This window comes from Vombatus ursinus, unplaced genomic scaffold (genome assembly GCF_900497805.2).
Source record: "Vombatus ursinus unplaced genomic scaffold, bare-nosed wombat genome assembly UNPS02004577.1, whole genome shotgun sequence".
Taxonomy (NCBI): Eukaryota; Metazoa; Chordata; class Mammalia; order Diprotodontia; family Vombatidae; genus Vombatus; species Vombatus ursinus.
This window is the reverse complement of record NW_020944355.1, coordinates 64,675-90,780: the sequence shown is the minus strand read 5'-3', so window position 1 is coordinate 90,780 and position 26,106 is coordinate 64,675. Positions and strand designations below refer to the sequence as shown.

The 26,106-nt window shown below is 45.9% G+C and overlaps 1 protein-coding gene across 5 annotated transcripts in view; it reads right to left on the bottom strand.

The window, feature by feature from the left end:
* The window catches only part of SYTL4 (synaptotagmin like 4), a 49,883-nt gene extending 24,181 nt beyond the window's left edge, over positions 1-25,702 (bottom strand). Inside the window, exons 1-10 of one of the 5 annotated variants that reach the window (XM_027838358.1) lie at positions 25,519-25,702; positions 24,737-24,845; positions 9,461-9,618; positions 8,926-9,141; positions 8,678-8,787; positions 5,245-5,347; positions 1,977-2,081; positions 1,275-1,365; positions 477-567; positions 270-373 (exon numbers count right to left, since the gene is read on the bottom strand). In XM_027838358.1, coding sequence (XP_027694159.1) covers positions 270-373; positions 477-567; positions 1,275-1,365; positions 1,977-2,081; positions 5,245-5,347; positions 8,678-8,787; positions 8,926-9,141; positions 9,461-9,570 — 930 coding nt within the window. In that variant the 5' untranslated portion in view covers positions 9,571-9,618; positions 24,737-24,845; positions 25,519-25,702. Of the gene's footprint in view, positions 1-269; positions 374-476; positions 568-1,274; positions 1,366-1,976; positions 2,082-5,244; positions 5,348-8,677; positions 8,788-8,925; positions 9,142-9,460; positions 9,619-9,747; positions 10,061-24,736; positions 24,846-25,518 lie in introns of those variants that run through there. The other 4 variants (XM_027838363.1, XM_027838375.1, XM_027838385.1 and 1 more) reach the window with 4 other exon arrangements.
* Positions 25,703-26,106: the final 404 nt, after the last annotated feature.

The following is a 26,106-nucleotide window of genomic DNA, read 5'->3' as shown; positions in this document are numbered from 1 at the left end:
TTATCAAGAAAACCCCAAATGGAGTCACAGAGAGTCAGATATGACTGAAATGACGGAACAAGAACAAGAAGAAAAATGTCAGGGGCAGCTAGGTGGCGCAGTGGATAGAGCACCGGCCCTGAAGTCAGGAGGACCTGAGTTCAAATCCAGCCTCAGACCAAACACTTGACACTTACTAGCTGTGTGACCCTGGGCAAGCCACTTAACCCCAACTGCCTAAAAAAAAAAATGTCACATAGTGGTCAGAGGTAGTGCAGAAGGGCCCTTACCATGTCTGCAATGAGGCCTGGTACCGACCTGCTTCTATCACCCAAGGAGCCATTGCCAGGGCTTAAGTCCCCCGGGCGAAGATCCATGACAGACCTAGTATACTCTGAAGAAGAGGTCAAAAGTCAAAATTTAAAAAGAGCTGCCCCAGGCCCGGCCCACCCTCAACCTTGCGGCCCCGAAAGAGGGGGAGTGCGGAAGAGAGCTACCTGAAGGCCTCAGGGCTCTCCTGGGATTCTTCTTAAATATCATCTCTGTCTCATCTGCAGACCCCAAACTCTGCCCCAAAGGCTGTACTTCCTAGGGAGGACAGGGAGTAGGCACTGAGTTTATGAGAGAAGGGATGCAGCCACATGGCCACTATGGAAACATGTTTTGGATAACCTCACATGTATAATCACCAGCATATTGTTTAATTTCTCAAGGAGTGGGGGAGGAAGAAGAGAATTTGGAACTCAACATTTTAAAAAATCAATGTAAAAATTTTTAAGTGGAATTAGGACATATTTAACAAAACAAATAACAATATATATTTTTTTAAAAGGAGGGCTGTAGCTTGGCAGGGAGGCTAGATGTTCAAAGCTAGCACATGGACCTCCCACTTGAATGAATTCTCCTTGTTGTCTCACCCCCATAACACAGACACAAATTCTATAGGTTTATTCAAGTTGATTCAAACCCTATTAAGACAAATAGAAATTGAATAATGCTTGATAACAGTTCTCACATATAGCACTTTAGAAGTGGAGATCAACAATACAGAGGTATCATCATTTCCACCAAACAGCTTTGGACTGAACCATGAACCAAAGTATGAACACATTCCAGGAAACACACACACACACACACACACACACACACACACACACACACACGCACAGCTTTAAACTAGAATAAAACCCTGAGCATTTTCTAGACCCACTGAACTGGATTGTCAACTGGATTTCCATCCCTCAGTGGAACTGCATAGGTTCCTCCAAGTTTATCAGAGTCAAATCCCGACTTACATCATCTGCTTCGGCCTTGTTGGCGCTGCACTCTGGGCCCTCAGAGCTCCTCTTGCTTTCTCGCAAGGTTCCAACTTTCTCCAGAGGGTTTCTCCAGGAGACAGACAGACAGATACACATGTTAGAAGCAAAGGCTGGCCAACCCCAAGAGGAAACACAGTGCTGGAAAATCTATAATCACTGGCCTAGAGCCATGGGTATAATTGGACCCAGACCCTGAGCTTCAAACTATATTTGAGGTAAGGGAATGCAGAAGGCTAATGTCTAAATAAGCACCCCACACCCCCGCCTTCCAGTACACAAACACACATGTGCACGTATCATTCCTGAGGGGCGGCTGGGCTCCTCAATGTTTGGCTTGGCACAAACTCCTTGAGCAGTCCAGCCTCAGAAAGCTAACACACTCCAGATGTCCTGGGTTCTGAGCCCACTTACTGACAAGAAACACTATCAGAAGAGTCAAAGCAAGTGATCCAGCAGTCAGAGATTTCAGGACAGGTCTAGCGAGGGAGGTCGGCACACTAAAGGAATAGGAAGCCTGCATCCTAATGCTGGGATGGAGAGGAGGCTTGCTGAGAATTCAGGGATGTGTATGTGTGCGTGCGCGTGTACGTGTGCGAACATGTGTCTATGCACATGCGTGGACATGCATGTGCACGCACGCACATGTGCTCACTCAGAGGAGGGAGGCAGCGCTCTCACCTCCAAGTGTCACCTACAGCATCCACTTGGCTATTGTCCACGCTCGTGCTCTCGGGCTCCAGAGAATCCTTTCCATCTCTGGGCTCTGAAGCATCAAAAGACAAGCTACAGGGGGAAAAACCCAAAACAAATGAGTACTCGGCAGGAATCCAGCTACCCCAGGTGAGGTCTCCTCTTTCATGGTGATGACTGGCACAGGCTGACTGACTGACGAGGCAAATCACTTACCATCTCTCCTGACTCCTTACCCACACTCCTTTAGGCCCCTCACCTGGGTGTGTGGGGAGGGGGGGGGGAACAGGTGATGCCAGAACAAATTCTCTATTCCTTCTACCATCTCAGAATCCCTCATGGGAGGAAGAGGTTTCATAACTATCACTAAACAAGGACTTTTAATGGCATGTTTCTCCTATGAAAGGAAAAAGGTCCAACTGTCTGCATGGTGCACTGGAAACAGTACTGAACTAAGAATACGGACACCTGGGTGTTGCAGCCAGCTTTGCCCTGAGCCACCTGGATAAACTTCAGCAAATCATTTAACTTCTGAGGACCTCAGTCTGTTCTTCTGCAAAATTAGGGAGTCAGCCTGGTTGTTGTTCAGTCAAGTCTAACTGTTCTCGATTCCATGGGCCATACCAAGCCAATACTGTCCATGAGGTTTTCCTGGCAAAGATACTGGAGCAGTTTGCCATTTCCTTCTCTAATAGATTAACGTAAATAGAGGTTAAGTGACTTGGCCAGGGTCAAACAGCTAGTAAGTATCTGAGGTCACATTTGAACTCAGGTCTTCCTGACTCCAGGCCCAGCGCTCTAACCACTGAGCCATCTAGCTGCCCCTAGATCAAAGTTCCTTTCCAGATAATTAACATTCTATGATTCTATAATTCTATGGATTCTCAGAGAGGTAGTATATGGCTAGTGTGTTAGACCTGAAATCAGATAGACCTGGGTTCAAATCTGGCTCTGCCGCTTAGTTCTGTGTGACCTTGAGTAAGTCACTATCTCTCTGGGCCACACTTTCCTCATATGGCACTAGATAGAGAAGGGGTTCAATGACTTCCTAGTTCCGTGCCAGCTCTGAGTCTGATTTTATTTCTAAGCTGAAGAGAAAAGGGCCATCTATGTATGTTCCACAGCTGTGTCTAGGCCAGCGCTTCCTAATCTGGGGTCTGTGAACATAGTTTTGGTTGGGGTTTTATACTTTCATCACTGTATTTGGATACAACTGGTTTCCTTTGTAATCTCATGTCTTTTATTTTTCGCATTTAAAAATATGATTCTGAGAAGGGGTGTCTTAGCTTTCCCAGATGATGATCAAAGGGCCCAGGACAAAAAAAAGGGCAAGAACCCCTGGACTAGTGATATCCCCTCTCTACCCCATCTCCTTAAAATGATGAAGGCCAAGCTTAGCCATAACCCTTTACTGAGGCATTCTGCCAGAGGGCCTCCCTCATCCATTCTCCTCCTATGCTTTTCGGGAGCAGATAAAACCTCAGGCCCATCCACCCCCACCACTCCACACACACACTCTCTTTTAGAAATATTAAGAAAGCATTTGGAAGTTATCCTAGTCTGCAGCCTCTGAACCAATCTAAAAGAGAAACCTTATCAGTCTTTCTTTCACTATCAGTCCCCAAACCATGTCCTGCCCCCTCTCTCCAACAAGTCCAGGAAGGACTCCTCCCTTGAAGTAATTACGGTGGTGGCTGGGCAACGGCAAGGGGCCTTTTGTGGATCCACCTACGCCAAGAGTTCTTTCTTAGACCGCTTGGGGCAGCAGTCTGGGGAAGCCTATGGAGCCCTGCCCAGAACTGTGGTTTTAATGCATAAAATAAAATATACAAGATTACAGTGGAAACCAATTATCTTGAAATACAGTTATCAAAATATTTTTAAAATAAGTTCATGGTCCCCAGACCAAGAACCTCTGCTCTATGAATAGCAGCCTCTTTCCCAGTGGCAGGAGGGAATTGGAACATTGGCCCGTCAGAGAGCAGTCCCCCTTTTCCTCATTTCCTGGAAGTATTAAGATATTGATCAAAGGGAGGAGGTCCTTTTGATTACTTCTGGTCATGGATGATCAGGTTGGGGGAGGGGAGGGGAGGAGAGGAGAGCCCTTGAGGGGAGAGCTTATAGAGGGAATGAGCAGTTTTAGGGAAATGATTATCCAAGGATATGGCCAACAGATTAAATGGCAATTGGTCTGTTTGATGAAGCAAGATGGTAACTGTCACATTCCCCAACTAACTGTCTAACTATGTTTTATCACAGTATATCACCATGGTTTCCTTGTTCAAGATTCCTATAAATGTGACTTCAGAAGTATTTTGTCGGGGAGACAAGCCTGAGGGTATGAGGGGATTCTGCCAGTTCAGACGTTTCTCTTTCAAGGAGAACAATGCCTGGATTTGGAATAATCATAGTAAACAACTGGCTCTGGGAAGCTTGGGCCTACAACACTGAACACAGTATCAATACATTTTCTGTGACAGCTCATTGCTTCTTTCCTTGAACTCATTTCCCCTCCCTCCAGCTGCCTGCTCTCTCCAGATCAGCAGGGTGAGGGAAGTTAAGTCCTGCCCAGGGAGACAACATGATATGGTGGACAGGGTACTGGACTTGGAGCTGGGAAGACCCAGGTTCCAATCCCATCTCAGCCGTTTACTAGCTGTGTGACACCTCTGGGCCTCAGTTTCCTCCTCTGTAAAATGAGTGAGTTGAGCCTTAATGGCAATTTCCTCAACTATAAAATGCAGGGGTTGGATCTGAAGGCCTCTCAGGGCCCTCTGCTTCTGAATCTACGATCCTATGAAATTACAAACAACCATGCCAGTCAGATGGGGCACAGAGTGGAACTCAGAGTATGGGCTTGGCCGGCTCAGGCAACAAGTCAGTAAGACTGGTCACAGAGCTAAGAGCCTGCAACGGGAACTTGGGGGGATTTTTTTGGTGAAACTCCTTTGTGAGGGAGTCAGACCGCTACTTCTCCATTTTGTTCTCATGACTTTACTGGGTACATTTCTTATCACTTTGAGGGGTTAGGGGGAAGAGGAAAGGTGAAACACAAACTCACCAACAATCAATCACTTTGCCAAAACTAAAGGGTCACGAGATGCAGGCTCTAGCCCCATTTCTCCATTAGCTAGCTGTGTAACCCTAGGCAAATAACCGCACTTCTCTCGTTTTTGTCCTTGTGGAGCAGCTCAAGTGATAAAAAAGAACCAAAAACACTCCGCACCACGCTGGAAACGATCTGGGTATTTATTACCTGAACTCCTTCAGGGGCTCCTGGGTGCTCTTCATCCCAGTCCGGGTCTCACTTAGTTGGGACTGCTGGAGAAGACACTGGCCCACAGTATCTCTTTTACCAGCTTCAAAGGTCATTCCAAAATGGGAAGGGTCAAGGGGGAAAAAAGAAAAGGAAGAATTAATCTTAAAAAGCAAGGAGGCAGCATGGTGCAGTGGGACAAACACTGATTTCGAGACAGAGAATAAAGAGTCGAACCTTGACCCTATCATTTACTAGATATGTGGATTTGGGCGAGTCAGCCTCCCTGGGCCTCAGGTTCCCCCCTAGAATTAGATTATCGAGAGCAGCTAGGTGGTACAAAGGATAGAGCTCTGGCCTTGGAGTCAGAAAGACCTGAGTTCAAATCCAGTCTCTTACTAGCTGTGTGACCCTGGGCAAGTCACTTAACCCCGACTGCCTCACCAAAAAGCAAAAAACAAAACAAAAAAAAGAACTAAGATTACCTCTCGAGTCCTTTCTAGTTCTAAATGTAGGTTACATGCAGATGGTCCCATTCCATTTCAAGCAACTTTCTGGTTCTTACCTAGCACAGTGCCTGACACATAGTAGGTGCTCTGTTAGTCAACAGTCATCAATCAAGTGTCTGTGTGCCAGGCACTGTGTTAAGCTCTAGGGATACAAAGAAAGGCAAAAACCAGTCTTGGCTCTCAAGGAACTCCCAGTCTAATTGGAGAGAGAACATACAAACAAGATACAGGCAGGGAAAATTGGAAATAGTCAACAAAAGGAAGATGCTAGCATGAAGGGGGATTGGGAAGGGCTTCCTGTAGGAGGTAGCATGTTAGCAAAGACTTGGAGGAAGCCAGGAGGCAGAGATGAAAGGAGAGAACATTCCAGACATGGGGGAGAGTCACGGAAGAGGCACAGAGTCAGGAGACAAAGTGTCTTATTCAAGGAACAGCAAGGAGACCAGGGTCACTGGATTGAAGAGTACATGGCAAGGGCCAAGGAGGAGAAGAATGGAACTGTGGGAGGCCGGGCCAGGTTGTCAAGGGTTTGAGTAGCAAGCAGAGCATTTTGTATTTGATCCTGGAGGTCTATTGAGCAGGAGGGTGATCTGTGCTTTAAGATCACTTTGATAGCTGAGTGGAGGATGGACTGGCATGGAGAGAGACTTCAGGCAGAAGGACCCACCAGCAGGCTACTGCAATAGTCCAGGCATGAAATGACGAGGGCCTGCACCAGGGTGCTGGTAATGTCAGAGGAAGGAAGAGGGCACATGTGAGAGAGAGGATGAAGGCAAAATCAATAATTTATCAATAAGCATTTGTTAAGTTCCTACTATGTGCCAGGCTCTGTGCTAAGTGACATAAAAAGAGGCAAAAGACAGTTCCTGCCCTCAATGAGCTAACAATCTAATGGATCAATAGGCCATGGCAACAGATTGGATATAAGGGGTAAGAGGAAGTGAAGCAGGGAGGATGACACCTGGATTGTGATCTTTGCTCACAGTAAGGAGAGGGGGAGAGATGATAATGAGTTCAGTTTGGGACATGGTGAGTTTAAGGTGTCTATGGCACATCCAGTTCAAGATATTCAATAGACAGTTGGAGATGCCAGTCTGGAAGTCAGCAGAGAGGTTAGGGCTGGATAAGTAGGTTTGAGAATCATCAGCATAGATCAGATGGTCATTGAATCCATGGGAGCTGATGCAATCACCGAGTGAAACAGCATCAAGGAAGAAGAGAAGAGAAGAGGACCCAGGACAGAGCCCTTAGGGACACTCGATGCAAAGGAGACTGAGAAGGAGCAGATGAACAAGTAGGAAGAGAACCAGGAGAGAGGGGTGTCATGAAAACCTAGAGAGAAGAAAGGATTAAGGAGAAGAGGGAGATCGCCAATGTCAAAGGCTGCAGAAAGGTCAAGAAGGATGAGGACTGAGACAAGGCCACTGGATTTGGCCATTAAGAGATCATTGGGAACTTTGGAGAGAACAGTTTAGGTTGAACGATGAGGTCAGAAGCCAGACTTCAGAGAGTTAAGAAGAAAGTGAGAGGAAAGGAAGGGGAGGGACTGATTGTCTTCTCGTGGAGTTTAACCACAAATGGGGGGAAAGATATGGGATGAGAGCTAACAGGGATGGATGGATCAAATGAGAGTTTTTAGGATGGAAGAGGTATGGGTATGCTTGTAGACCACAGGGAAACAGCCAGTAGACAAGGAGAGATGGAAGGTAAGTAAGAGAGTGGGGATGATAGAGGATTCAATCTCCTGAAAAAGATAGGATGGAATGAGCTTATGTACACATTTAGACCAGGTTTGCTTTAGCAAGAAGAGCCACATCATCATGTGAGAAAGAGGTGGGGGAGGAGATAGAGGCAGAAGGCATGTGAGTGATATAGGATGAGGAGGAGGAGAGAAGAGGGAGCTCTTGGTGAATGGTCTCGATGTTTTCAGTAAAATCAGAGGTAAGGAAAGGTCTTCGCTGAGACTGCTGTGGTGAGGGGGAGCCATGGGAAGATTTGGAAGAACTATTGTGGTGAGGGGGAGCCATGGGAAGATTTGGAAGAACTATTGTGGTGAGGGGGATGGTTCATTAAGGAGGTATAAAAGGATTGCCTTGCCGCAGTGAGGGCCCAGCTGAGATTACGCAACATAAATTTGTAGTAGATCCAGTCACCATTGTTTTGTGATTTTTTCCATTTTTGTTCAACAGCACATGTTGAGAAGAGAAGGCAGAAGACTGTGGGAGTGATCCAAGGCTGAGTCTTGGCAGGGCAAGAATAGAGATAGTCTAAGAGGGCAAGGGACTCAAGAGAAGAGGGCAATGTGGAGTTGAACTGGTTCACCAAAAGGTCAAGATGGGGAAGGGAGGAGAGGGTAATTAGTGCAGGGATGATTGCCTGGGAAAGTACCGAGAGGCTGAGGGCCTAAAGGTCATCATAGGGATGAAAAACAGGCTTTGGGGTTGCAAGGCAGAGGGAGAGGTGGAATGACAATAGATTGTGATCAGATAAGGGAATTTGAGAGTTCTTGAACCTGGAGGTGGTACCTTGGTGGGTGGTGGCAAGATCAAGGGTGTGACCAGCTCAGGTTAGTAGCTCAGACAGCTGGAGGAGTAGGTCTTGGGAAATGACTAAGTTGAGGAACTGTGAGATTTGAGGTGTTTGAGTATCAATATGTCTGTTGAAGTCCCCTCGTATAAACGCTCAAGAAACATTTGCTGAAGGAAGGAAGGAAGGAAGGAAGGAAGGAAGGAAGGAAGGGAGGAAGGAAGGAAGGGAGGAAGGAAGGAAGGAAGGAAGGAAGGAAGGAAGGAAGGAAGGAAGGAAGGAATAGCTGGCAGTAGAACAAAGCCCTCTATTTCCTAGAAATAGGGCAAAACCTAAAGCGAACCTGAATACCCCAGGACCCACTTGGCCAGGACGCAGTCTCCCTAGAAATGCAGTACCTGTTGGCTTCTTCCGCAGTGACATCCTCACCAAGTCGCTGGCCAGATGGTTTGCAAAGCGATTCACTTTCTGGTCATAAAACCAGTCACCGGTTGTCTTCTTCAGCTCTCTGGGAGGGAAGAAGAAGAATTGACATTCGGCTAAAGGCACTTTTTCAGGCAGGCGTGCAGGCTGACATTTTCGCCACATGCAAGGCCTCACTTCCCTCTCTGCTCACTCCTCCCCCTGGTTCTGGAACAACACTCACGCTTCCTTGACGCACACCTTGCACCTCCAGGTGCCATGGGTGCCAGGGGTGCGGCAGTCCCGACACACCAGGTGATTACAGCCTCGGCAAGTGTTGGTTTTGGGGTATATTCTCCCCAGGCTCTGCTGGCACCGGGCACAAGTCCGCTCACCATACCGCTGGCTGCCCCGCTTGGCCCCTTTCCTCCGGATCTCCAGCAGCTCATTCTTTAGTCTCCTGCTCAGACCAGAGAGAGTTGTTCACCTGGAGTCAGGATCTCAGTGGGTTGAGCAGGATTTTTGACTGGTGCTGATTTTTTTTTCGGGGTAGTGATGTGAAAAGAGAGTGAGGCCCTTTGCTTTTTACGAAGTTCACCACAACACAGAGCCAACTTGAAGCCCTGGGGAAGACACACGTGGCAAACATGCAGTAGACACATAGCAGACATGCAGCTATGACAAGATCTCTAAAGTTTCAAGCAAGAAACACAAGCCAAAATGGCCAACCTTGCCAGGCCAGGCCTGAGGATTCCCCGAGGCCTCTCTGATACTCTCACCTGATCCGCTTCTCTTCGGCTTTCCGGAGCTCCTCGTCTCGCTGAAGAACTTTCAAGATCAAGTCCCTCTCTGTCTCAGAGAGAAAGGAGAGATCAACCGCCTCCGACATGACTCACTTCACTTTAGCCTTAAAAAGTATCCAAACAAGCAGAGCTGCCTGAAGGAGGACAAAGACTCATATCAAACAGCAGGCCAACAGCACCAGACCCTTACAACAAACAGGCTGCTTCGCCAAGTCAAACGGATGACTCCCTGGGAAGACCAGAGAGGCGTCTTTTCTGCTTACCACTCAAACCATCACCATCTGAATTCTGTCCTGAGAGCAGAGGGGACAGTCGTTCTAAGATCACTTATGACTCAAGTGACAGCGAAAACCCCCAACCTTTCCTCGAGTAGTCCCTCCTATACACCTGACAAACCCGCCTCAGTGTCTTGAGAGAAAACAGGGGCCAATTGGATCGCTCCAAACAAAGAGGCCCTCACACTCGTTAAACAATCTAACATTTCAAGAGCTGTTTGTTTAACTCTTAGCTACAAATTCAAATCACTAAGCCATATGGTTTTTAACTGATCCCTATCATGCCTTGTCACTTACCAGGACTGCGTTCATAAGACGACCATTTTAGATGAGTTGATTTCATCTAAAGGCACTGAGCCCACAATTTATGCGATTGGCCCAGGGTGAGCCAAGGGTCTGGTTCGTGGTTGTGTTGGTCAAAGGGCTAGGCTTGTCCCAGACACAAATAATAATCAAAGAACATTTAACAATAATTGTATTCAATGAGGCTTCCTCTACCAGAAATAAAATGTTATTAAAACAGCAATCATAAACATTAACTAATCATCAATTACTAATATTTACGTATTTTTAAAGGATACAGACATTAAGTACATGCTCCTCCCATGGCTTCTCTGACTCCACTTCTCCTCAGTCTCCCTTAGTGAGTGATCCTCCTCTAATTCACTAAGTGTGATAATCCCGCAAGGCTTTCTCTCTTCTGTCCTCTTTTCTACCATTCCCTACACTCTCTCCCTTGGTGATCTCAGCACTCACATTTTTACATTCAGGCCCAATTTCTCTCCTAAACTCCAGTCCCACATTACCAAATGCTTGCCGGAAATCTTCACTGGATGTCTCACAGGTATCTCAAACAGAAGACATCGAAAATGGAATTTGCCTGATATCTCCATAGTCCCATCGCTCCTCCAAACCACCTCGGGCTTACAACCTCAAAGTTATCCTCAACTCTTCCCTCTCCCTCAAAACCCAGATCCAATCAGTTGCCTAATCTTATCCATCCTACATCTACATCTCCTGTCTGGCTGCTCCCTCTCCTTCTTGGCTGGTTGTTCATTAATGTCATACCCACTAACCATGGCCTGTGCCCTTGTGGCTCTCACCATCTCCCATGGGTTTAGTTATCAACTCTATGCAGATGATTCCCAGATTTATAAATTCACCCTTAATCTCTCTCCTGAGTTCCAAATTCACAATACCAACTGCTTTTGGAAACGTCAAACTAGATGATCTGAAGGCATCTTAAATTCAGTATGTCCAAGAGAGAATTCACTATGTTTACCCCCAAACCAAGTGTCATCCTTGCCTCCTCACTCTCTCACCCTATACAAGTGTTCCATTGCCCAAGCTTGTTGCTTCTACCTTCTCGCTGCCCTAACTCACAGTTCACTCCCCATCCCTTCTTGTCTACACTGTTGCAATAATAGCCTTCTAATTGGTCTCTGGGCTTCCAGTCTCTCCTCTTTCCAATTCAGTCTCCACACAGCTGCCAACTTGACAATCCTAAAACACAGACCTGCCAATGTCACTCTATTGCCTCTAAAATCAAATAGAATAAAGTCCTAAGGCTGGCTCAGAAAGCCCTCCTTGACGTGACTCCTCTCTACCTTTCCAGTTTGATTGCACGCTTCTCACTCTCTGTTCCAGTCACACTGGCCTATTCATTGTTCCCTGCCCACAGCAGGCTATCCTCCACCTCCGTGTCTTTGCACAAGTGGTCTCCCAGATCTACAATATGTTTCCTCCTCACTTCCAGCTCACAGAATCCCTTCCTTCCTCCCAAGCCCAATTCAGGTGCTGCCTCCTACACAACATACTTGGCACAGAGGTGGGTAATGAATGTTATGTATGAGGAACAGCAAGTAACCCATTTGTCTGGAACACAGAGCAAATTAGGAGGAATAATGCGAAATTTGTCTAGAAAAATAGGTGAGAACCAGACTGGAAAGGCTTTTAAATGTCACCCAGAGGATTTTCTATTTTATCCCAGTTACAACAGGAAAACATTAAAGATTTTTGAGCAAGGGAGTGACATGGTCAAATGTGCTTTAGGAATATCGATTTGACCAGGCCTGGTGGCACATGCCTCTAAATCCTGCTACTGGGAAACTGAGGTTGGTGGATCACTTGAGCTTGGGGGATCACTTGAGCTTGGGAGTTCTAAGCTGAAATCAGGCTAAAGGTGATCAGGTGTCACTGGGTCTGACACCAATAGATGAGTCCCTGGCAGCAGAGAGTTACCAGTCTGCTTAAGGAGAGACAAAACAGCCCAGGTTGGAAATGGAGCAAACTGAAACTTCCATGTTGATCAGTAATGAGATGGGACCCAGACATGGCCATTGCACTTCCAGCGTGGCCAAGATAGAGACCACTGCTCTCCTCCTCTTCATCAGTTTAGTTTGGACTCTGCCCTGGATCTTCTCTAGCTCCAATATAGCTTTTGAAGGCACAATAGTTAGAACTACACACAGCATTCCAAGGATACGGCCTTGGTACCAGGGTGTGATAGCATTTCCCATTTGGTTTCCAATGTTTTCCCAGTAGCCCTCCTGGAGGGCAGCAATGGTTTCTCCTTTTTGTTTTTGTAGCCCCAGTACCTAGAGCAGTGCCTGGCACATAGCAGGTACTTAATAAATGCTTGTTGGACTGAATGGCTTTCTCCAGTTCCAGTATTTTTGTTGGGCTTCTTAGTTAAAGGTAGTACAGCCAGCTGATGCCTTCAGGATAAGAGACTTCCAAGCCCCTGGCCTTAGTCAGAACTCTTGGCTAGAAGTCCAACATCCTGTGTAGAACTAGAGAAAGCCATTCAGTCCAACAAGCATTTATTAAGTACCTGCGTTGAGATTTTTATTTGCTCTCAACCCTTGCTTAGAGCTTTGGCATTTCATTACTCCAAAGCTCTTAGAATCATCTGAGGTCAGTGACTTCATCCAAGTGTGTGACACAGACCACCACCTTCTAGATTTGACTTTGGGGAAGGCTAGCCCTAAGCAGGTTGTTTATTTCCTCTTAGGCACTAGGCCCTAGGCCTCATTCAAGGAAACCAGTGTTCTGTTCCAAGTCAAAGAGAGAAATGGGTCATTAGAGCAGCATTCTGAGAAGAGGTGCAGGTGCAGTAGGCCTGCAGTGGGGCTGGCTGAACATTAAGGTAAAGCCAAGACCCCCTTGTCTCTCCACTCTGGTTTGCTAGCCCTAGCAATAAAACAAGAGAATGAAAGTAAAGGCATCAACATCAGCAGAGAGGAGACAAAACTATCCCTGTTTGCAGATGGCATGATGGTTTGCTCAGAAAATTCTAGGCACCCAACAAAGAAACTGATGAAGGGCTTCATTTAAGTATCAGAATGCAAAATAAATACACACACGCGCGCGCGCACACGCACGCACACACACACACACACACACACACACGCCAGCACTTCCATATAGCAATGATGAGGATCAGGAGGAAATTATTTTAGAAAGAAATCCAATTCAAAATAACTCCAAAACGAATGAAATATCTGGGAGTCAGCCTACCAGGCAACACTTAAGACTTAAGGAAATGCAATTACAAACACTCCAAACAGATATAAGGGAAGCCTTGGAAGAACTGGAAGACTGCTCTCACTGCTCCTGGTTGGGCCACACCCAAACACTAAAAAGAACAAGACTATCTAAATTAATTTACAGATTTAGTGCTATGCAAATCAATTGACCACATGATGACTTTACTGAATGGGCAAACTAATAAGAAAATTCATCTGAAGGAACCAAGGGTCTAGAATCTCAAAGAAAACAATGAGAAAAAAAGGAATAAAGGGGAAATAGTGTTTCCAGCCCTCAGACTCTGTTATACAGTAGAAATCATCAAAAAAATGTTGATACTGGGTCAAAAATAGAAACATCGGTGAGTGGAATCATCTACATAAGCAGGAATGAGAAACAATTGCACTCAGTTCATCTGAACTCAGGGTCTGATAAACCCAAGAATAATAACCACTGGGGTGAAGGACATGATATGCAATGAGAACTAATGGGAAAATTAGAAAGTGATTGGACAGAAAATCAGCTTAGACTAACAACTCAGACTACTTAAAACAGCAAGTTCCAAATGGCTAGGTAACTGAAATATAAAAAACTGACATGAAAAAATTAGAGCAGAATGGAAGAAGGTAATTTTCACAATGTTGTTGGTGGGAAGGGGCAGACCCTTATCTGGGTCCCCTCAAACAAGGGTCAGAGGACATTCAAAAAGAAAAAATAGACAACTATACAAAGTTTAATGTTTTTGCAGGAGCAAAATCAATCCAACTAAGATAAGAGGGGAAACTGTTAAATGGGAAAAAATATCTCTGACAAAAGTGTGACACATATAGGAAATTTACACAAATACATGACACTCCAAGAGGCATTCCCCAATAGCTAAGTGGTCAAAGCCACAAATTGTTTTCAAACAAAGAACTGCAGACAATCAACAGCCATGTGAAAGGTTGCTCCAAATCACTAATAAGAGAGATGCAAATCAAAACCACTTTTGCCCAAATAAAATCAAGTTAGAATAACAGAAGCCAGAGAGTAGGAAAAAAACAATCTCTGCCTTAAACCCAGCTGAGCGAAGTCTAGTTCCAAAATATAGAGAGAATTGGCACAAACATATAAGAGCACGAGCTATCTCACATATCTCAAGATATGAACAATTTTCAAAAGAAGAACATCAAGCTACCAACAACCATGTTGAAAAATGCTCCAAAGCCCTACTAATGAGAGAAATACAAGGCCGAACCATCCGAAGGTTACTCGTTGTACTCAGCAAGTTAGCAAAGACAGAAGATAAAAAAACAGTCTATAAAAGAACTGTGAAGTCAGGCCCACTAATACACTGTTGGAGAACCCCACTAGTCCAGTCATTCTAAGAAAATAATTTGGAATGAATGACTTTTTAAAAGCTACTAAACTATTCAAATCCTTGGACCCTGAGGTCCCACTCCTGAGCAAGTATCTCAAGGAGGTCAAAAGTAGAAAAAAAAAAAAGAGCCCATATTAACCAAAATATTCATAGTCACACTTTTTGTGGCAGTAAAAAAAAAATGGAAACAAAACAGGGTGCCCTATTCATTGGGAAATGGCTGAACAAATTGCAGTAAATGAATGTCATCAAATATTAATGTGTCATAAAAAGCGATGACTAGAAAAAACTTGGAAAACCACGTGGAAACTGCTGTACAGTTAAAGTAAGCAAAACCAGAAGGACGATGTGTACAATAAGATAAATAAAAACAACTGTTTTAAAAGCTGCTTTCCGTATTCTGTATTCCATATGGAATCCAGAGGTTAGATGACTATGGTTGCTAAATACAGCAGTCACAAACAGTTGCTGTGCTGATCAGTCTTGCTTGATGCCCCCCCTTTTTTTGGTTAACAGTGTAAGTTCAGATGAGGAAGATATATAGGGAAATGATTGTTACATAAAAAGTCACTAATAAAAATATAATTTTAAAAACTCAGGTTTTGTCTCATATGTAGCAAATTGTCAAAGAAAAAATGAAAATAGTGTTGGAGAAAAGACAAGTACACTAATACATTGTTGGTGGAGCTGTGATTTAGTCCAATCATTCTGGAAAGTACTTTGGAATCATGTGAGAAAAGTCATTAAACTGTTTCTACCTTTTGACCAAAAGAGCCCACTACTGAGCCTACCCAGAGGAGGCCAAAGGAAGAAAAATAAAAAGGTCCCATTTCAAACAAAATATTCACAAAGGTGTTTTGGTGTGTGTGTGTGGTAGCAACAAAGTGGATACCCATCCATTGGAGAATGGCTGAACAAATTGTGGCATATGAATGCCATGAGAAATGACCAGTATGAGGAGACTGAAGAAATAAAGGAAGACTTGTATGAACTGCTATAGAGAAAAACAGGCAGAACCAAGATTACAACAATGTAAACAAAATGAAAGCTCAAATGAAATCCCATAGGAAGCACCTCCCTCTTTCAGCACAAGGGGAGAGAGAATGGACGGATGTGGTTTTTGCATATACTACTAGACATGGGACATTTTTATACAAGGGAGAGCTGGGGGAGGAGCAGTCTACCTGGCAATAACTGACATAAAATAAAAGACAACAATGACACTTATTTTTCTAATTAAGCCACTTTGTAAATTGGTTTGTGATACCCATGAACCACTGAGGGTTTCCTGCAGTGAGGATAACAGAGAGCAGAGATTAGCAATTTAGACCAACATGTAAAAACCAACCAACCAGCCAGAGACTCCGAGGAGTAGCAGCTGCCACTGGGGGTGTGAGAGCACGATAAATATGGCATCTCACTGGCTCCTTCCTACAGTCTTCTGGTTTCACCAAAGGAAAGCTGGAGAAACCTTCGAAGCCATCTGGGCCAATCCCTTCGTTCCCCGAGAGCTCTTTGGTTCAGAGGGGTTCCCAACCCTGCCCAAGGTTTCAGAGCCAACCCAGGGCAGAGCCAGGGCTGGAAGTCAGCCCTTCTGCTTCCCACCTCACTAACCTTTTGCCTCTTCTCTCAGCTGCCCTCCTCTCCCCATCAGCTTTCGCATACAAGACCGCAAACCTTATTCAATTCAACAGGAGCGTCCTATACACAAGGCAGGGCCAAGGGAAGCCCTTTTGTTTTCAAAGGGTAGAGAAACCTGGGCATGTTTATTACAGGCAGCAAGGAATGAGCCAGCAGATAAGAGAGAGAGAAACTAAGGCAGAGAAAAAATGATCGAAAGGGACAAGCTACTGGGAGAGATGGGAGGGAGTGGACTAGAGTGGAGTGGACCAAAGGTCCAAGCAGAATCTAAAAAGAGAAAAGATCACCTCTTCATCAGAAATGAGCTAGGGAGAAGACGGCGGGGAGAGGAGGGGAGGTAGAAAGATTTTAAGGAGAGGGGAGAAGAGGGAAGCCTTGACAGATGGCTTGGATTTTTTTTTTTCCAGAAAAGTTGAAAGTGAGGAACTCTGGTGAAAGAGTGAGAGGATGAGAGGAGAAAAAGGTTGGAAAAGATGCAGTGAGCAAAACAATAGAAAAGAAGACTGGCATGCAGTACTGGGGGCTCACATGGGATCAGAGAAGCAAAATTGGAGTGAGTCTCTTCAGGCTAAAGTCAATTCCATATGCGTGTGTGTTTGTGTGTGTATCTGTCTGTCTGTCTTCTCTCTTCTATCCCTCTCCTCTCTGTTTTTCTTTGTCTTTGTCTCTGTCTCTGTCTCTATCTGTCTCTGTCTGTCTCTCTGTCTCTCTCAAACCCTTCAAAAAGCTTCCAGTTTGAAGCATCAGACTCTGGAGGAGCTCTGTAGCCACTGCTTCTTCCCCCCCCCCCCCCCCCTCCCAACCCCTACAGTGTCAGGGCAGAAACAGTTGTTGCAACAGCTCCCTCTCCCCCTCCCCCATACATGACTTGAAGCCATTTTCACGAAAAATGTACAATGAGAAAAAATCAGCAGGCTCCTGTACCTCATCAAGCCATTAAATCACCTTTAATATAATAAGTCTGTGAGTAACTGGTCTGTATGGTACAGGCAGTTCCCAATTTATTAACAGATCATATTCCAAAAATGGACTTTAGAAGGCAACTACTTGGAACAGCGACCACATTTTCCTATAAGAACAAAATTGCAAAAGGCAGTTTAAAAGTCCCAGGCTAACCCACAAAAACCTAACTCATAATATAACTCAATGAGAAGACTAATATTATTTCAACTTTACCAAACTACCATTTTATAAAAGTATTTCTATGAGAAAAAAAAAATGGATTCTTAATTTCATTCAGGACTTGGAAGATAGTGGAAAGAGCACTGGATTCAGTCAGAAAACTTGGGTTCGAATCCCATCTCTATCACTTACCACCTCTGTAACCTTGGCCAAGTTGCTTCATCTCACTGAGGTTCAGTTTGCCTATCTGTAAAATGAAGGCAGGGGGTTGGCCTAGATGGCCTCTGAGGACCTCCCTACCAGCTTGGCATTGGCGAAGCTTCGAACCTCTGAAAGTTGAGGCAGTACCATTTCCTCTGAGTCTGCTTGCAGCCACAGGTGTTTCTTTCTGATCAGAAAAGGGGTGTCCCATGTTTTCAGACTTTTTCAATGTCTTGATCAATTATGCATCTTTTTTTTCTTTCCTCTCCAAAAAAAAATACTAGTTGCCTATGGGATGGCTCTCTGGGAGAGGGAGGAAGAGAGATATATGGGATACTATAGTGGTGATGTAAGAAATAGAAGATATAAGAAAAACCCTTATTTTAAAAAAGGGGGGGGAATGTCCTTGCAACCCTCCTTCTGAGTACTCAGCCCCCTTTCATCTTTCCTAGCCTTGCAAGTTCAAGCTTGTGTTCAAGTAACTGCACCAAATGACCAAGATTACACATTACCCATCCTACCAAGTTCCATAGGTCTATATCTTAATGAGGTCTAACCTTGTTTTCCTCCGACCATTTTCTTTTTTTTTCTTTAATATTTTTATTTATTTCATTAAATATTTCCCAATTACATTTAATAGTTTTTTAACATTCATTTTTCAAAATTTTGAGTTCCAAATTCTCTCCCTCCCTCTCCCCCTTCCCCCCCTTTGAAAAGACAAAGAATAGGATATCGATTATATATGCGAAGGCACACAAAACATATTTCCACGTTAGCCATGTTGCAAAAGAAAAAAACACATATAAAAGAAACAAGAAAAATAAAGAAAGTGAATAAAGTATGCTTCAGTTCTCTCCCTCTGGAGGTGAACAGCATTTTTTATCACGGGCCCTTTGAAATATTGACCGTTTTCTTAATAGACTTTAATTCCCTCAAACTCGGAAATGTAGCTCATAGCCAAATACTTGCCTGAAGCCTAAACAGTCAGAAGCAAATGGCTTGGGTGGCCAGAAGCCTGATTCACTGTCTTAGGGCTTTACTATCTCTGGAGTTGCTCAGCAGAGTATCTGGTACCCAGTAGGTGCTTAACAAATGCTTGTTGATGCTTCAAGGGTTTTGTTGTTTGGTTGGATTTTCCTAAATAGGGTCAAGAAACCTGGATAAAAAGAAAAGACGCAACATGAGGTCTTCCTCCAGGCTTCTACCTAGCTTTCCAAATGCTCAGTGTAGACAGAGACCAAGCCTTGGGAGATCCTCCATCTCATAGCTGGCTCTTCCCTGTCACTAAGAATGGAAGGCTCTTAAAGGCTCATAGAGTTCCAAATAAAAGGAACATTAGAAATCAGTTAGTCTGACTCCCCTCCCTCATTTAGCAGATGGTCCCAAGAGGTTGAACAAGAAGGCCCCAGGTCCCCCAGATCAGGAATTCAAACTCAAGCCCTCTGCCTCCAAATTCTGCCTCTCAATTTGTAGACTTACTTGAAGGTGCTGCAATCCCTTTTCATACATTATCATCATCTCTCATCCCACATCAGAAGTCTTTGGGACGTTCTAAAGCAAACTGCCAGGGCCCTGAGTACTGAAGTCCTGGCTTGGGTGTTCTCTGGGAATACACCCAATCTTCAATTACACAGAAGAGTTTCTAGTAACAGATTCTAACTTTCCAAGGGGGAAAAAAAAACCCCAAACACAACAACAAAAGTGTGTGCTTCCAAATGGGTCAAAGTTATCAGCAAGGGTGCAGAGAAGTTAAATCAGCACAAGCCAAGAGAAAACTAGGAGCAGAGTCTGCTAAGGCTACATTAAGAGAAGGGTGGGACAGACTGGGTATCAAGCCCAGAGCTGTCATCAGGGGCAAGCCAAGACTTGGAAATGAATGGAGAGTGGGCAGCAGGCAGGTGATATTTCAGGAGCCATGAGATCCTTGCCCTGAAAGGCTTCAGATGTTTCGGGCAGCCATCCCCCAAAATATACCTTCTCATACTATTTTACAGAACCCCAAAACCCTGAAACAGGTGACAAAGCCATGTCACAACCAGAGAGATTAGGTGCAAAGTACCAATGGCCCTGGGAGGGGAAAGATGTTGACTTTTTTCTCTCCATCCATCACTGAGAGCAGTTTTAGAATCATGGGAGTTTAGATCCTGAGCTATGCATTTGCTTTTCTTTGTGCGCCTAGCTGTCCGTGCCTGAACATAGTAAGCGCTTAATAAATGCTTAACAGAAAGACTGATTGGAGGAGAACAAGGGTCATGTGTTTTGGCCTTTCTTAGGATGCCAAGTGCTTAGCCAAATAAAATGCTTGTTGACTGAATGACTACAATGCATTTCAAAGCTGCCCCGCCTCTGGTCTTAACAAGTATGCTTTGAAAACACAGAGCTCTTTTTGGAGCATCTGCCTAGCTCCCCCCCACCCCCAAACACTCCCAGGAAAAGAGCAGGCATGAATAATTTAAGGAATATTTAGAAACCTCGGGCAGCCACTCACTACCTGAGTGACCTCGGGCGAAACACTTCATCTCCCCAGAACTCACTTCCCTCATCCATAAAATGAGCCTCTAGGGTCCCTCCCTGTCAGCTCTAATCTATGATCTCAAGAGTCTCCAAAATCAATCCAATTAATTTCCACTAGACCAGGAATACCCATCCATAGCCTGGGGTAACTATCAGTCCCTCAATCATGTTCTCTCTGCTCCCAACACTGTGAAATTGTCCCAGGACTTTCCCTGCCAAGAGCTGCCAGGTACACTTAATGACCCCAGGGAGGAAGCCTGGGCACAATCTGAGAGCTCATCATATAGTGCTACAGATTTAGAGTCGGAAGGAACCATCTCATCCAACTGCCTCGTTTTACAAATGGGAAAACTGAGGCACAGATAATAGGCGTCAAAGGCAAGATTTGAACACAGCTCTTCCTGACCCTATGTCCACCACTCCATCCACTTATGTCCTAACACTCAAATCACTAACACCATCATGTAAATGAACTTAACCTTTCTGCCTTCCTTGAAGGGAGGGTCCAGAAAGAGAAAGAGGGGGCTGGGGGAGAAGGGACACAGGGTAGTGGAAAATGTGAAGATAAACTTCATAATTTTGCCTAGGGCCACCGGACCCAAAGGAGCACGTTTGAAACTGGGTTCACACGATTCCAAAGGACCCGTGATGAAACATGTTGCCTTCTCCTGACAGAGGTGATGAGCTCACTGTACAGAACAAGATGTATTCTGGGACATGACCAATAGGCAGCACAATGCCTAGAGCTCTGGACCTGGAGTCAACGAGACCTGAGCGCAAATCCAGCCTCAGACACTTACTAGCTGTGCAGTGACCCTGGGTAAGTCACTTACCATATGTCAGCCTCAGTTTCCTCATCTGCAAAATGGAGCTAATAATAGCACCTATCTCCCTGGGTTGTTGTAAGGATCATACGAGAGAATATTTGTAAAGTACTTAGCAAACTTTAAGGTGCTATATTAATTCTGGCTATTAGTTGTTACAAGGGTTTTGTTTTTCTTTTGTGGGAAAGTGGGAAGGAGAGAAAAAAGACTTTTGTTAATCAGAAAAAATAAAATGTAATACAAATTTTAAAAAACACAACTGGGATCATTAGAATTGTTGGGTCCCCATGTCCTAGGAGAACTCTTTAAGGGTTGATAATAGTAGCTAGACTGAGTCGAATCCAAGCCCCGAATCCTACCCAAATACCTTCTATGGCATTCTTACAGGTGCTCATCATCCTCTGCATGAACATATCCAATGATGGAAAATTCGCTATTTCCAGAAGTGGCCCAAAAAGAAGGCCTTTCTCCCATGGTGCAGTAGGAAAGGCTCCGTCTGGACTTGAGGTCAGAGACAATAGGTTCAGGTCCTAGTTCAGCCATTTACTTGCTATAGGGCCTTGGGTGAGGAAGGAGGGGGTTAGACACCCTCTAAAATCCTGCCTCCTGACTCAAAATCTAAGATCTTGGGATCCTAAGTGAAACCAAATCTGCCTTCCTTCCAATGGCACTCACTGGTGCCAGATCTGCCCTATGGAGCCACAGGACACTTAAATAACCCCTTTTCTTTACGACGGCTCTCCCACTGTCCAGCGTTGGGAGGCATGGATTCCTTTCCCAGACACACCCCGACAGAAATCTCTTCTCATCCCCGTCTCCTTCACATGCTCCCTACCTGCTTAGCTTTTGAGTCCTCCTCACCAACCCCAGTCCCCGGATTCTCTGAATCTGCTCTGGTCTGTGGTGCTCAGAACTGAACCCAACACTCTAAATGTGCTCTGACCACGTCAGAGGATGGGAAAAGCATTTCCTCCCTTTGCCTGGCCACTACTGCTGTGAATACAACCCAAGACCACATCGTACTTTCGCCTTGTGCTAAAATGCCCATCTGTTCCACAAAAACTGGTCTGGCCACATCTCCTCAAATCACCCTGGGTAGTCGTTATGGTGATTTTTTCCTTGGAACCCAGGTACAGGGCTTTCTATCACCTCTCTGCGGCCTGTTTCCTCATGTGTAAAATGATGAGGCTTCAATGAGATGACGTCTAAGGTCCATTCCAGCCTTCAGCCTAGAAATGTGATGATGACATTGATTTATTCCTATTCAATTTCATTTTGAGAGGTAGCTTGGGAAGACATGGCCCTATAGCAGTTCTGTAGAAGCCACAACCTCTCGGCACCAGCACCCGAGGCTACGGTTTAAGACTCTTAAATAGTACACCAATTGCCACTTGTGTATCAGTGACAGGAGTGTCCCCTCTACAGATGACAGTAAAAAAAAAAAATTCATCTCTGGGACTCTGAAGGTCATCCAGGCCACCTCCCTCCCCACCCCTACCCCCACTTGGCAGATGAGGAAACTAAGTCCAGTAGACATTAAATAACTTGTTCAAGGTCATGCAGGTAGTAAGTGGCAGAGCTGAGATTGGAACCCAGGGCCTCTGACTCCAGAGACCAGGCTCTTTCCACTACTCCCCACTCATGGAATAATGGCTAAGCCAAATGGCAGGATCATCTTAGGGCATCCTGATTCTGCAATACCAAATCCTAGCGTTTCAGTCCTTCAGAGGCTCACAAAGAATGCCCTTCACAACATAGTCAACAAGCGCCCATCCAGCAACAAGGGGTGCTCAAAACCTCTTTAGGTAGCCCATTTCATTTGTGAACAGGTGTAAACGTAATCTTATGAGAAAATGTAATCATCCTGCTCTCTCGATTTTCAGAAGAGGCAGTTGGAAGGCTGGACCTAGGGGGCAAGAAGACAACGGTTCAAATCCCACCTTAGATATGCAACTCTGGGCAAGTCATCTCACCTCTCTGAGCACTAGTATCCTTATTTGTAAAATGGGGAGAATAATAACAGCACTTCTTAGAAGACAGCTAGGTGACACGGTGGATAGAGCCTGGAGTCAGGAGGACCTGAGCTCAAATCCAGCTCCAGACACTTACTAGCTATGGGACCCTGGACAAGTCATTTCACCTCTGTCTACCTCAGTTTCCTCAACTGTGACTCGGGGATATGATAGCACCTAGCTCCCAGTGCTGTTGTGAAGATTAAATGAGATAATATTTGTAAAGCGCAGGTATTTACTCAATGTTTGTTTCCTTCCTCACTTCACTGGGTTGTTGTGAGGAGCAAATGAGATACCATACAAAGCACTTAGTGATTATTATTCTTCATCCAAGCCATTGATAAAATGGAGCATAAGTGAGCAAAGGGCAGAGCCCTGTGGCATGCCACTACAGACTTCTCTCCAGGTTTCCATCCATCTATCAACAGAGTACCAAATAATTATAGATCCCACCTACTGTTCCTCTATCTCGTTCACCAAGATATCATAAAAGGACCATCAAATGTCCGGCTGAAATTTTGCTGATGTTAATCTAATAGGAATCACCCTGCTCAGGAGTGTAATAAGGCCCTCAAAAAAGAACGAGGCTTACATCGGGTTTGGATCCTTCTTGGGGTTTTTGGCTTGGGTTTTTGTCCTTGATTGATGCTTTCCACATACCATGAAGTCATTCCAGGATATAAACCCCACTTCCATCCCCACTTCCCATAAACACTCGCTCGAAACAAAAGAAAACCAGTTAAGCAAAGTTAAGAGACACATTGATGGAGGAGGAGGAGGACAGAGCACGGCACCTTGTCCCCCTCCTCTTTACTGACAGGGAGGAAGCAGATCATGAATTTTTCTTAATGACTCTGTGATGGTTCTGAGAGTTCCCCACTTCCGGTCTTGAGTCTGAAAGACCTGGGTCCAAGTACCACCTCAGACACACACACTTGCTGTGTGACCCTGGGCAAATCATGTGCCCTAGGCAGCTAGCTCTCTAAGGTTATGGGTTGCAGAGCAGGGGGGATTTTGGTTTTTGCCCCCACTCTCTTTCCAGGCTTCCCTGGTTCAGCTCATCTTTTCCTCTTTTCCCTTTAGGGTTCCCTTGGATACTCTAAGCCCCACCCCTCAGGTCTCATCTACCTGCATTAGTAGAGTTTCCTCTCAAGGAGGGTTCAGTATATTCATTACATCCCAGGTGTGGTCCCTCTCTCCCCAAATCTGCAGGCTCCCAAATCCACATTTACTACACTGGGGCTAATGCCATCTTTTGTTCTTCTGATACCTCAGAGATTATTTAAAAAAAAAAAACCAAAAAACAAATAAAGGCCATTCAAGTCAGTATAATTGGTTTTGCAGAGCCCATATATTTATTCAACTAGGGCTAGATGCTAAGAAAGGCAATCATCTCATTAAATAGCAGAAGCCTGAGAGCTTTTTCTATCTGAAAATATTTCTTCTTCCCCAAGAATCTCCCAATGCATCTCGTGGTGCTTGGGTTAGGCTGGGTAGGTTGGGGTTCTGTGGATCTAGCCCTTGGCGGGAAGGAATCCCTGAGTGGCTAAAAAACGCTCCCAGTTAGGGCTGGAAGGCTCTGCGCCTCCTTCCCCCAGAGTAATCTGTTCCAGGCATATATCGTCTGATCTGGAGGGCCAAGGAAAATGACCTCAGCCTTCCAAGCCAGCCTGCAGACCCCTTCCTAAGTATTTCTCAGCAGCAGACCCTCAGCCTCAAGAGGAACACACACTGCCTTGGACCATCCTGCTTCACAAAAAGCCTCCAAACTTTACCTTGGCGGGGGTAAGGGAAGGATGAGGAGATGCCGTCAGCTTCTAAGGTCCTCCTGATGGTCCAACTATCCAGAGGGATAAGCGAGGCACAGCCCCAGGCCAATCTGTGCTGAAGAGAAGGGAAAGGCCACGCTGTCAGCCAAGGTGGGATGCTGGCTAATTCGAACACAGAGACGCGGCATTCATACAGGAGAGCTGAGGGGTGGGGCTCGGAGCACCCAAGAGAGCCCGGAAGGGGGAAGAGGGAAAGATAAACTGAACCAGGGAACCCTGGAAAGGACAGGGGGGAAAAGTGAAATGCGCCGGGGGAAGTCTAGGAACGAAGCTTGGGAAGTCTAGGCGGGAAGGCATCAGGCGAAAAGAGGCAAAGGGGTGCTCCCTCCCGGCAGAGTGACCATCACAGGATTCTAACTCTAAACTTTCAAGGGACCTTGAAAGGAAACTGAGGCCCGGGGAGAGGGAGTCACTTATCTAACGCCTCAGAGCCAGTTAAATGGCACAGCTGGATTCCCAACTAACCCCGACGGTCGAGAGGCGGGTTTGGGTGGGGAGATCAAGGACTCAAAAGTTCAGGGGAGAGACGAGAGAGAAGGACAGAGAGTGGAGAAAGAGCCCGAGGGCGAGCTGAGGAAAAGGGCGGAGAGAGTGGAGCTGAGCCGGGAGCCGCGGCAGCGGAAGGGGAGGGCAGGCCAGCCTGGGCAGGGGCCCGGGGCCAAGCAGGGATGGAGCCGCTGAGACCGGGGCGGAGGAGCAGCCGGATCGAGACCGGCTGGTCGGATCACCTGGCTGGAGATGCGGGGGGGGCGGTGGCGACGACAGCGGGGGCCGGGGATCAGCGGGCCGGACTTCTTTCTCTGTCTCTCTCGCTTTCTGTGTATGTGTGTGTGTCCCGTCTCTCCCAGGTCCCGGCTGGCTGCCGCTACCCGCCTGTGGCTCTCGCAACAGTCGCCCTCTCTCACCAGGCGGAAAGAGACACGACTTTCCAGGGAGGGGGGCGGGGCCGCTCAGTTAAAGGGAACCAGTGACTCCGCCCCTTGACGCGCGAGGAGGCCCCGCCCCCGCCCCCCGGCGCTCCGGCCCGCGATTGGAGGAGCCCCGGGCCTCCTCCCCCTCCCGGCCTCGAGCAGGCTCCTCCCCCGCCCCGCCCTCCCGACGGCTCGGGCAGGCTGGATTTCAGGTGCCCGCGTGTCCCTGTGTGTCTATGTGGGTGCAGGCAGGTGTGGGAGGGCCGGCCCGGCCAGGGAATCAGATACACCCTTTGGGGATACGTGCCCTCTGGGTCTGCTAAGGCAAACAAATGACAGTCGAAAATACAGCTGCCTAAAAAAAAAAAAAAAAATTTAAAAAAAAAAAGAAAATGCGGCTGCCTA